The following is a 13,406-nucleotide window of genomic DNA, read 5'->3' as shown; positions in this document are numbered from 1 at the left end:
GATTTTATACTGAATGCTCTGACGTGTAAAAAAAACCTCTTTATTATTGTAAGCCTAGAAAGCTCAAATGTTTGTGTTATTTTTTCTTGATCAGGCCCTGAAGAAAAGACCCGGTTTTTCCAAGATCCTGCATGTTAAGGCGGATGGGGTTTGCTAACCTCCGCTCCCCACTCCCGACCCAGATCCCCACATCCCCCCGCCACCCCCCCTTCCACCCAAAAAAACAAAAAACCCAAAGGGTGCCGAAGAGGAGGTACAAGACCTCCAAAACTAACTGACTAAGTCCTCGACCCTTTTCCAGGAAGCAGTCGAATCGACAACTAACCACCACAAACCGAGAGAAGTGAAGCAGGAGCTGGTGAAGATGTGGGGTGCCAGCGTTGAGTCAGCCTCACTGAGGTGCTCCAAAAACAGGACCATTTTCATCACATTTACTGAACAAAAAGCAGGCGCAACTGAAAAAGAGGCTGCTTCAGTGTCACGGCATTGCCACAGTTTAACTGTGAGGCTGTGCTCTCTGGACAATAGGCAGAAGTTCTCTACAAAGAGGGCTTCAGCAGTTTATGACCCCGCACGCAGTCGCTGGTCGCTTCTTAGTAGACTCACTTGGACAGAACACAGACCTCTTTCTCCATAGCACAGAGCTGGTCAGATTTCGGGGGGAAGAAGTCAAAGTGAAGCCACTTTTCTACATGGTTGGCTTTGCAGACTGTGTTTAAATAGCTTTTTAAGGACGTGAAACCACAGAGCACATTTTTGGAAACGCACACGTTGAAGATGTGAGGAGTTGGAAGAACTGTTCTAAACGTACCCTACAGGAAATGCCCAACTCCTCTGAACCCATGCGAATGATCACTTCCTGTGACTACAAAAAGAGCTCCGGACTACAAAAATGACGGCCTTTCTGTGGCTCTCCGTATCAATGCACTGTGTGTGTCTGGCATTAGCATGGCCCTGTATGTGTGTATATGTGTGTGAGTATGTGTGTTTTGCACAGCTTGAGAAGTTTAAGTTAAAGGCCTTGGTTGAAGAAGAAGTCAGTACATTACTTTTCCAATACTATTAAAGTTAGGTGGTTTGAAGAGCACACAATGGGTGTTGCTGCTTTGTAAATAACCACCTTTCTTGACAATAACATGAAGTGCATAATGTTATTACGTTGCAAGTCCGGACAGGAAAATATCACAGCAATGCCTATGAGCTTTCTGATTTAGCGTTTTAATTTCACACTATTTTCAGGCCAGGGGAATGTCATGCAGTTAATTTGGCTAAAGATGATCCTCCATGTTAGCACGTGACCTTGGTTAGACCATTCAGCCTGTTCACTATCGAGTATTATGTGCATCTGACTCATGCATACTCACACACACACACACACACACTCATGTCACTGCAAAGGAAACACCAGCTGCAAGCGTATAACGTTGAAAGTGTCAATCATCACTTAAGAGTATTTTCCAAATTCTTTTTTCTTGAAGAAGGACTGTGGAACTCCTCTTTGCTTGTTTGCAAATACACAGTAGTTCAAAGGACCACATCATGTGACAGGGTCTTAGAGCCAATAGCAAGCTCTATTGGGCAACCCAGTGCCCTTGTCGGATCCAGCAGCTCAACAGGATCATCAGCTGCTCTCCAACGCACATCCCATCCTCTCTGTCTTTCATTCTGCATCCCCCATTGATTACTACTGTCTGTGTCCTGGGACCTGCACTCCATAAGTTTGCATCTCAAGATCTGTTGCTCACAAAAAGGGGTTGTAAGTGGATTGTTATTTATGCCTTACCTTGATAATGTGCCATTCATTTGTAATTTTACTCCTTTTGATTGCGTATGTGCCATTACATTACCTGCAAATCAGGTGCAACTCTCAAATCTGTTTCAGTGTTGTGGTGAACATGCTGTCTGAAACCAGAACTTTACAGATGTAAAGTTTCCCTGAAAAGTCCACACGATCCTATAAGATGTACCAATGCAAAGGGATTTCTAATATATTTACATGTATATAGATGATCCAAATGGTGCATTTTATGGTCAGCCTCGGATAACACATTTGTATAATTCAGTGTGTATGCGTACAGTTCAAATTCTGTGCTGGACATGGTTTAATAATCCGTAATTTGCAATCCCTGTATGACTCAATAGATCGACCTGCTCCTGACCTCTTGTCTCCGCTGATTAGGGGATAAGTCATAACTCACATTGCCTAAAGCCTTCTGTGAACGGTGCCGAAGGCGGTTTGATCTGATTTGGTCTTCTGGTGGATGTTTCAACACCTTCTCTGGTGACTAAATAGCAGCTGCCTCGCTGTCATAAATGTAATCAGTTGTGATTCTCATGATTTGTGTCAGTGATGAGGAGGCAAAGTTGAACACCCTTTTTCGGCCTCACGCTCAGGCGGAAGCCTGCTAGCTCGATTGCGTGCGCTGCGTACGTTCCTGAGGCGCGTTAGAGGGCTAAATGCAACGTTCAAACTCAGTGGAAGCATTCGGAAAGTACGAATATCATAGAAACGTTTATAATGCCACAAGAAGACAAAAACCAGATTGAATGCCTTTGCTGTCCAGTGTGTGCTGTCTCTGTCTGTCTGTCTGCATACTGTGCAGTGATGGAAACAATTATCACCACCTTCCGCCCGTTTTCTCCCACTTCACCGCCCTTTCGGTCAAAGAACCTGCGTCGGTTCTGACGTCGCACGAATGTGATTCGTGACATCACATGAATCGCGTCAATCTATGAATGTGGATATGTAACAAGCCCCATTTTAAAGCACATTGGATTACCTGTCTAATTTAAGAGGTGGGGGAGGGGGGCTCACGCATCATTGTTTACGATAAAGGGTTGGGGAATGGGTTGATGGCGTCAATACACACGATGAGCTGTGACTCAGCTTGCCCTCGCCCCATCACCCGAAACCTCCATACTCACCCCCTCCCTCCCTCCCCCTGCCCCGCTACTGCAGAAACAAGCGATGCAATAAGACATTGTTTCCACCACTGTGTCAGCACTCAGTACTGTATCTGTTATCAGTCCAACGCCGGTGCTCTCTTCAAGAGGAACTTGTCGAGCTCTGATTCCACCCGGACCTGGGACGTGTGTTGAACGTTACCCTGAGTGCTGAGCTGGACGGAGGCCAGCCTGTGACCTCTGACAGGCGGAAGCAATACTGCACTTCCTGGCGCAAAATCACCAAATCGTTATCATCTTGGATAGAGATACAGTTTCAGCATGGATCAATAGTATGGATCAATAGTCTCATTCACAGTCTGGTTAATGATCTGATCTTAAAGAGTGAGCATTCATACGCTGTATAGATTGTAACATACAGTGTGCTTTGTGAAAAATATCTTTCCTTACCATGGTGCTTTGTTACCTACATGCAAATTTGATGTGTGAGATGCATTGTGAGGACTGATGTAACCATATTTTTTTTAGTTGACTATATGCTCTCAGCCAAGACATGAGCTAACCATACTGAGGTAGGGGGAGCTGAGGGGAGGAGAGACGTACAGCATGTGAATCTGGTCTAAAGTCCACTTAGAACCAACACAGAGGCAGCTCTTTGAGGAAAAAATTGGCCTTTTCTACAGGGCTACTTAGTCCAGGGGGATCTATAGGCCTTTGCCCCAGATAGGCAGTTATATCCAGATCCACAGGGTCATCGTCCTGTCTTGAACCCCCTCAGCTCCCCCCCTTTGTCCAGGTCCTATGGAGTTGATGGTTAACAGCGGGTTTGTAGAGCCTGCAGGATTGTGCAGCTCAGAAGCCCCCTTTGCGGCTGAGGCCCTGGGCGCCTCTGTCAGGGAAAAAAAAAAAAAAAAAAAAACGAAATCATGCCAGCATCAACCTTGCTGTACTTCTGCAGCTCCAGCTCTCATCAGCATAGCGGTTCAAAGCGACGCGAAGCCGACGCGTTTTTCAGGAAGACGACGAGATGAAACTGGCGGGCTTTTTTTGGAATTTTCCGCAAAGAGGAGACGGTCTCAGGCTGCTCCGGCTCAAACCGCGCGCCAGACGGGCGGCGTCGGTCGCGCCGAGTGTAGTCACCATCGCTATGCAGCCGTACTGCGCGCGGTCTCTGAGCGGAGGAGACAAAGATGCGGTCGCGAAGCTCTGCTGCGCCATGTGGCAGCCGTCACAGCGGACTAGAACAGTGTAATTATTCAATGGGGTCACGCTTTGATTTCCGGGTTTTTGACAATCTGTCTCGTGAAGACCGTAAAAGCTGTACATAATGCTTATTTCTAAAGAAGGGCACTGTTTGGTGTTACTGCGTTTCGGTGGTGAAGGAGACGAAATTACATTTGAAAAAAGAAAAAAAAATTCTGAAAAGGACCCCAGTCCATAGATGTTATATCGTATTTGTATGTTACTCCAAAGGTCAAGACTTGTGTATTATAGATACTTTATATTAAATGTGAAACAAAGTCCTATACAGATGGATATTATTTAATGAGAGAAGATAAAGATTATTTGAAATATTTATTTCTATAAAAAGAGATGTCTATACTGTTGGCATGTCCGTTTAAACATTAATCATCATGTTGCCTTTTTAGCTGTACTGTAGTCGATAGAAAAATTGGTGTTCAGGACTGAATTGCTTGCTGCAGTGTTCTGCATTTAACTTTATTTTTTAGTCAACTGTTGCACTAGTGGAAAAAAAAAAGAGGAATATGTTTTGTGCAGTACTACAATGCTCTTAGATGTTCTTTCTTTAGAAGTAAGGTATTTCTCAGTATTTGTTATATATGAAGCACTTTAGAGTCTGTTTGCTAGGGCGCTTGTAGAGATCTGGTTGTCAGTGGCAGTAGATGACAAGGAAATCAAGATTTTTTTTCAGTCTGGGTGATGCAGTGCCTGCGTTTCCATGGTTTTCGTTCATTGTGCCAAGCCCACGTCACATGATGAAAGCCCTTTTCTGTAGCATTCTTCACCAGCCAGAGAATTCTTTGTGAAGCACTTTTCTTTTTTCAGTTTCATTGGACCAAATTTTGTTTCCTGTCCAGTGTAGGACATCTTGACATGCCTTCAGGGGTGTGTGGTTGTCAGAGAAGTGACTGTACCCAGTTTTATTAACTTTCTGGCCTGGGGCAGCGGTTGGAGAATAGTTTACATTTGTTTAGATGCTGTGGCCTTGATTTGGATGCGTATATCATTGCTGCCATTGCACTGAAAGCCTCAGCTATATAAACACTATATCTTTGCGATCATCATATTTACATTCTTTCTTCCCCGTTTTGCGTTTTTCACCTGGGGCAACTCAGAGTCAGTACCTGATATCACACCTATGTTTATCCTGGCTCAACCACATTCAAGTGCATTAGAAGCTGAACACCAACATGACCTTACTGAACAAACATTAGTAATGATGTTACGGATCTAACCTGTGTTCTTTGTGTTTTCTTTTTTTTTTTTTTTTAATACCTTTACTGAAAATGATGGGTCTATTGATATTCCATTTCAAGTGTAGAGACCGTTCTCTATATAACAGGAGGAAGTAAGCATAGTGAAATAGGGGGTAGTTGGTTCACAGACAAGAACCATGCAACCAAGAAACTTAATGGCTATGTAATGAATGTTTGCACTTAATGTATTGGTTGTATCTGAATATTATGTGTTGGCCTAACCTTAGTTGCTATACTTGGACTTCCATTATTCCAATGTACCAAATACATTTGAATGGTTTATTATCCTTGTGTGCTAGAATCCTCCTTATCCTTCTCGTTAAAGTCTGTCAGGATAATAGTCTGATTTAGGATTAATCTGAGGAAATTGGATTTTTTTTCCCCAGTGAAGCTTCAGCCTGATTCTCAGTTTCAGAAATTGGTATTGGTTCACAGTTACGTGATGCCTTGTTACAGTAAGATGAAATGTGATTGGTTCACAGGTTCATCAGTTAGAATGGCCCATTGTTGCATGTTTGTTGCAGAAACATTCTTCTCTGTTCTTATCTGTATAAATGATTGTACTTCCTGTACATTATCCAGAACTTTGGCTACTCCCAATCTCTAGAATTATTTACCCAACACAATTATTTTGTTGATGTTTTTTTGAAACTCCATTTATAATAAGATTACCAGTGATCTTCCAGTGTTACTCAAAAACACTGAGCGCTTTGTCCGGATGCTTCCATATGTTTCAAGGTCTCCTGCAAGCACAAGTCATTATTGTGTATCCTGCGTAAGGCATCCTTGACCTTTAGTATTGATATGTGAAGTACAGTTGCCATGATGTCATTGCTTTCAAGAAAGCCTTGGTGCGGAAGCAAATCATTGTGGCACTTTAGCAAATACACACTCACAAACAAAACGAAGAACACTACAGTTCACTGTTGGAAACATTGTTTTTTCAGCATTTACAAAAGAGGAACTTTGAATGATTAGGATATTTGAAGGGATTTCAATCTTGTTTGTATTTGCATCATCCTGATGTGTAAAAACCAACAAATTTTACTTTTGGGATGTAGATTAGGAGCTTCCCTCACAAAGCAATGTATTGAGCTGACCAGAACATTTCAGGTTGTGTATGAAAAACCGTGAAATGTTGTGATTGTCAGGAAGTGTCGGCAGATTTTTAAGAGCTGTTTTTGTTCTCGTAGGACTTGAGCAATGAGATGCTTTGTGAGGGACAAAGGGAAGCGTTCGTTTTTGGAGGGGTGCGATGTGTCTGTTCCAAAGGCAATGGAATGTTGTGTGCAAAGACACCTTTCTGCTTTAAAGGTTCTTAAATTCAGTGCATTTTCTAATGTAGTTCATGCAGTGCAATATGTGCTTGTTTTCCTCAAGGTGTAAATTTAGCTGTACTGACTGCAATCTGTGACAGTCCAAAGGTGTGGGCTGCAGTCTAGTTTCTACAGTAGTTCATGTGCCTATATATAGATAACTCAACTGATCGCCGTTAGGGGTCGGGTATATTGTTGCCAGTTAAATGTTTTGAATCTGCCGTTGTGTGCATAGCGATATAGCATTACTCGAAATACGCGAATGTTGTTGCATTGAATACACTTCCATGGATATAATTTTTCATGAAGAACGGCGGCCCCTTGTGCATTATCATAACTGATTACCGTCGTTCCTTTCAACTACAGTGGTGTGTGGAACTGCTTTACGTACTGTATGCATGTGGGGCCACAGATATCAATGCATCACTTTTATGGAAAATTGTGTGAAGTGGGACATTTTATTGTTCAGTTTTACAGATCTCTCACACAAAGCTGGGAGGATGTGTTGATAATTTGTACCGCAAAGAGAAATAATAGTTTGCTTCAACCAAAACATTTTTTGAACAATCAGTTAACTGTTAAATAGCATGTATTTTAATGAGCATAATGAACTTATGTTTTTTGTCTTTTATTTTTGCAAGTGAATCTCCCAGATCTCTATAAGTTTGGCGGTTAAAAAAAGAAGGACCAGTAACGTAGTGTCAAGTGTGAAGAAGATGTTTTGGTGTGTGAATATAAGGTCTTGCTTCTTTTCAAGGCAAAAAATCACAACAGAAAAGGCAGCATGCATCTTTGGTGGTATTCTTATGGGTGCTGTTGACAGGGAGGACACAGTCGATTATTTTAGAGACAATAATGTGAGTTTCAAAAGTAAGAATGAGAAGGGAAAAAAATAAGGGTGCAGTGAGATGCTTGCTCTGGTCTACCAATCTGTGCCGGTTTTTGTCTCTCGCCAGACAGGTTGGACAGGCATTGAACAAGTAGACCGGTTGCCAAGATTGGCACAAAGTGGCACAAATAGTAGTTCAGCTCCGCCTTGTGCCACAAGTACTGCACTGTTAGAACCACCTGGCTGGTATGGCAACCTGGCCCTGAACTCCACACATGGACAGTACGCCATATAGGCTACAATTGAGTTGCTGTAAGGGAATATACTAAATAAATGAGTAAATACACTGCATGAAAACCAATATTAGTGGTACTCACTGCAGCAAAAATTGTGCCTGCTGTCCTTGCCATGACTGGTGTGTGCGAGCACATTTTAAAGGTGAAGTTCTGCTGTGTTTCGTGTTGTTACCACAACAATTTTTCAGCTGCCAGGAGGTCAAATATAAGAGAGCTCTGGGACCAAGGCAGTGGGCTGCGGAGTGGCTTGGAGCTTATTCTTACTGTTGTGGGTCTCAGTAGATCGATCCCTTAATAAACCACCCGTAAACCTCCTTTGCGGAAGATGCGGGTGATTGAATTTAGCAGGGCGAGAAACGACAGACGTTGAACACTTTAAATCCACAATTTCCACATGATTTTCTACCTTTATATGAATTACTCACTCACTGTACGTAGTCAGTATGTTACTTGGATACTGGACAACAGTGAGAAGAGGAGTTCAGCCACTCCTTTCATGTTATTTCTCTCCTCGGATTGAGATGAGGTCTATGACAAGGTGACGCAGCCCCTGTAGAAGCACTTCAGATGCCTCTGCTTTTTCTTGTGTGATACGCCATGCGGAATGCAAGCAAAAATGGTATTGACAGAAGTGTATCACTGACTCTTTGTGGGTACATGTTAAATAAAGATTGTGAAACAAGCTGACCAGTTGAATGTCTTTTTTTTTTTTGGCGGCATCATTCTTCCTCTTTTTTTAACAGGGAATGTAGGGCTTTACCAAAATCAGAATGACAACTGCCGAGGTCTGGTAATCCAGTTTCTGTATTACTGTAAAATGACTTCGGTCGGTTCCACTGAAATTCTGTGAAATGACATCAATCAGTCTCATAGAAATTCTCTGAAATGACATCAGTCAGTTCTATCCCACTGCATCCTGGGAGCAGGCAGGAATCGCTCGCCGCTGCATTTGTGGCGCCGGTGTCGAAGCTGAAGAATGGGTTCGCCTCGTTGCCATGACAACGAACGGGCCAATACCTGAGTGCCACAGGGAGCCATCTGTGAGGTGTGGCGGGCAGCTCGAGGAATGATGCTTAAGGTAGCAGCCATCGAAGCGTGACTCCAGTCCCGCAAGAACCTCGGAGATAAAACAGCTCAAAGCTTCCTGTAGAAACCTGACAAGCTGTCCACTGGGGGAAAGCTGTTTCTCCCATTGCCACAGAGCACAGATAACGCACCAATCGGAAAGCCTGCTGCAGCATTGTTTTTTACACATAGATGGAACAATAAAATAAGGATTTAACTAACATTGCATGTTTGTGGTGTTGGTGGTGTGATATGTGTTTTAAGCACTATGTTATTACTGTAAACTACCCTGTAGTGCATTTACTGTGAGTAGCCATAATAGAGGAAAAAGACCAAAATGTATCAGAAATACACAGTTCAATTTACAACAGCATGGACCATATTAACTGATCACAACAATATAGCAGAGGTGCTCTACAAGAAAATACTTATTCGTATATGTACACTTATTCAAAACACTCATGACGAAAGAAGCATATATTCCGACTTACACGTTACAATTTTGGGACCAAAAAAGTGCACCAGCAATGAAACGTGTAAGCGTATATGACTTTATGCCACAAGGTGGCAGTGCTACCTAATGAAACCCGTGCTTGAAAAAAAAAAACCCTTGGTAGCTCATAGACGGTGTAGTGGTTGCCACTGTCCAGGCAAGAGTTTTCATTATCAGTTGACTGTTTGTTTCATATTTATTAAAAAATAAGTATTTCATAAAAGGTTATGAATGCCCCCTGACATGTCACACAAACATACTGCCTTCACAGTCAGAACATAATTGTTACATCAACCTATTATGTCACCTTTAAGTGAAATTTTACATCTGCTAAAACATTAATACATAAAAATATGTGTCAGCTAGATTTATGAAGCTGAAATAATATACGCGTGGCAGAGGCAATTATCTATGGAAATCCCCTGGTAACTTCTAACAGCCTTTGGCCACACATGCTTGGCAAACACCTGCAGCCTTTCTATTTGGATCTGGCTGATATGAAGAAAGTTTGAAGTTATTTATTTTGAGCAGTGATGTGGTTGACTATCTTGCCACAACATTGACAGACTGTCACACCTATACTATGTCACTGCCAGACAGTAGGCCTACATGTTGGGACCGAGCGCAGAGTCGTATATATTCCCAGAGAACGGATAATCCAAGGGGCGAAGCAACTGAATTCATCAAAGTGACCCAGCAGGGAGTGACTGAAATGTGCTTAAAACCGGTAAAAAATAAACAGTGCCAGTTCAGCTCCATAGCTACAAAAAAGCGTGAATGTTGACTTTCTGGAGCAGTTCACAAGCAGGGCTTTTCCAGTATTGACTTTGCAGTGTTACTTCAGGGGCAAAACCATCAGCAGTATTGACCAGTAAAAAGTCTCCATGGTGAAGCTTTTGTTGTGTTTCGGGGAGGGCAATAAAAGACTCAAGTGGCAATACAAACAATACAGATAGACAGAGGTTCAATTCCTTCCAGTAACCAGAGTTTCGTGTACGCGTGCCTACACAGTAGACACGGCTGATGTTGCACAACACCAAGGCATTTTACATGTGACCAACATACTTAGACATGTGCTATTCTTCCACTGATGTGAAATAAATCATTTATTATAACTCTCTTCATCTGCCCAGCTCATATTCAATTCTCATCTGAATCTAAATATAAAATGAGACGCTTGGCAAGGGGACTGGAACACCCAGGTTATTGCCAGGAATGGTGCTTCGGTGGGGTCAGGGTGTTTCTATTTATGTCATGGCGGCACACGTGATTTCTAAGAAGGCACTGTTTTTGGACATCAAGGTTTGGTCCCCAGGCATGTGCTCCCACCCGACCCCACCCCTCCCCCCACTCAACCGCATTCCTGAGCTCTCTCCACTCCGGCATACTGACACACTCACCTGTCGACCTTCCTGTGCAGTTGAGTAACCAATCACAGACCCTGTCACCCAGGGATCAGCGGTAAAGGAGAGAAGTATTATCGTGAGGAAACCTGGGTTTGTTTGTAAGCGAGGTTGTAGGTTCAAATCCCAGGTATTATTATTATTATTATTATTATCAGCAGCAGTAGAAACATAGTGTTCAGTAGTAGAAATGAATAGAGCATGTAAAAAGTATACTGCAGAAGTAAACACTGGATAAGAACTTGCTCTAAGCATCTGGACTGTGCTGTAGTGGAACCATTTGTGTGAACACCTGGGCGTGGGTACGGGAGACATGATTGACTTATGGAGAGTGAGGGCAGGAGTACAGCACTGTAAACACAGAGGGAATGAAGTGCTTCGCCCGGCTTCGCTTATGTGGCGTACCACCGGATGCTGGAAACAATGCGATCTGTGATGGTGATGGATTTAATGGCATTAGCAGGGTGACTAGGAGCTGCAGGAACCAGGCACAATTCATTACTGTTAACAGGGCATCAGCTGTTTCTCATAGCCGAGGCCTGGCTGGAGCGGAGGCCGGTCGCTCCCAGTGTCTTCCACGGCATGGTGAATGGCAAGAAACATCTGACATCTGATGTGCTTGCAGATCATGGGTGCTTTATAAAAGACTGTGTACAGTTAACAGCTGGGGAAGAAGAAGAAGAAGAAGAAGAAGAAGAAGAAGAAGAAGAAGAAGAAGAAGAAGAAGAAGAAGAAGAAGAAGAAGAAGAAGAAGAAGAAGAAGAAGAAGAAGAAGAAGAAGAACCCATTGCGTTAGTATAATATTTACCCAATATCAAAAGTGCAGTGAAGGGGGTAAACATAAGCTCACCTCAGGACCCACTTGGCTTAGGCACTGCAGCCATTTTGTACAGCAACACTTAGGCTAAAGTGGGGAGTGGGGTCTGAGATGAATAGCTGGCTCGGGCTGAAAGAGCCAGGCTGGGGATTCAGCCAGGACAAAGGGAGCCTCCGACTCTATGAGGTAAGTGTAGAGGGCTCCAGAAACGGGTAAGTAGGCAAGGTGACAGGAGACTTCCCATTGCATTCATGGCTCTGAAGGGTGACAGCCCAGGCTGGTGTGGTGTCTGATGGGTTTCTATCTGTCAGTGCCAGCGATGTACAGTCCAGGGTTACTAGGCTGATGTCACAGTCACAGTCACAAGAAAACATGGCAACATGGGGCTATCGAAGAAAGGAAAACAATATCAAATGTCCAACAACTCAAGACTCGTTTAGGAAAAATGTCCCCCCACCCCCAATCCCACACACAGTGCTTTGCACATTCTCCTTGTGCAAGATTAACACTCCTGGAGCTGTCTTCCATAGTGTTCTATATTTTTGGGAATATATCAACCATTCCTCCAAAAATAATATTTCAGGATAAATTGGTCTGAGCTCATGGACTGTCCCCTTCAATTAAAACATCTAATTTTTGTTCAAGAGACTGAGGTGGCCTTTACAAAACAGTTATTTTGTGGTCAGTCAACAATTTCTTAGTTGATTTTGGGGGATGCTTGAGATCAATGTTTTGCTGAAAAATCTATTTGTGGCAAAGACTGAGCTTCATGATGCAAGCAGGAATCCTTGGTTTTTGGTCATTATGTCTTGGCATTTGCTGGAGAGTGATTCCATTGACCTTGACAAGATCCCCAGGACCAGTAAATGCAAAACAGCCCCATAATATATATCCACCAACATATTTCAACATGATCTTTTCCAAAACATAAAGTCCCTTCTTCTGATGCCCAATCCACTGCCTGTGTGCATGGTCGGAAAGATCAATTCTGGTCTTGTCTGACCATACCACCTAATAGGAACTGAAATTCAGCATTGGAAATTCAGTTGGAGTATGGCGTTACTGGCTTGCTTCTGGAAGAAGGGTGGACACTCCCTAGATCAGACAGTCCCTTTAAACTGAACAGCAGAGTAAAGACAAAACTGAAAAATGAAAAACCTTTTAGACAGGTCTAGCAGAGAACATTCTTATTTAAACCGGAAATGATGTTATCTTTCCACAAACGATATTGAATTGCACATGCCTGTGGACTGTGATTCTAGTGCGTGTGTGTGTGTGTGTGTGTGCATGTGCGTGTTTTGTTTCGGAGAATAACCCACCACCTCCTGTTCCTTCCCTAACAGCCACACCGGGGCTTTGTGAAATACAAAAAACATCCCACGGCAGATTTAATCTGCCCATAAAAACAAGCAGTCCTGCTGTGCGTTTGTACATAAACGGATCTGGTCATTACATTGGAAATGAACATTACGTAAACAACTCAGCGAACAATGCCTGACTGTGCAGTTCACGTTGAGGGAGCTGGCAGGCCAGACTGCTCTCCCGGGGCAATGTAGCAAATGGTGCGAGTCACATCTCAACGCTTCAAAGGGTGTGTGGTTGTCACGTTTCGTGAGCGACTCACTGCTTAGAACCAATCATGTTTTTCTGCAGTGAAAACTCTTGTGATTGGTTCAAGACATTAATGTTGTTAATGGACAAGCTTCAACCTTTCTGAGATGCATGTATCATTCTCCCATCATTAGGCACTATAGTTGAGCCATTATCATTAAAAAATGACACGTT

The 13,406-nt window shown here is 43.0% G+C and overlaps 1 protein-coding gene across 2 annotated transcripts in view; it reads left to right on the top strand.

Annotated features, from left to right (window-relative positions):
• Nucleotides 1-8,530, top strand: part of fbxo41 (F-box protein 41) — a 59,667-nt gene extending 51,137 nt beyond the window's left edge. For both annotated transcript variants that reach the window (XM_064335141.1, XM_064335140.1), the window contains exon 13: nt 95-8,530. In XM_064335141.1, the coding sequence (XP_064191211.1) occupies nt 95-157 (63 nt within the window). In that variant the 3' untranslated portion in view covers nt 158-8,530. The remainder of the gene's footprint in view (nt 1-94) is intronic.
• The last annotated feature ends 4,876 nt before the right edge of the window (nt 8,531-13,406 follow it).

This window comes from Anguilla rostrata, chromosome 5, assembly GCF_018555375.3.
Source record: "Anguilla rostrata isolate EN2019 chromosome 5, ASM1855537v3, whole genome shotgun sequence".
NCBI lineage: Eukaryota > Metazoa > Chordata > Actinopteri > Anguilliformes > Anguillidae > Anguilla > Anguilla rostrata.
This window is presented reverse-complemented; position numbering and strand designations above follow the sequence as displayed.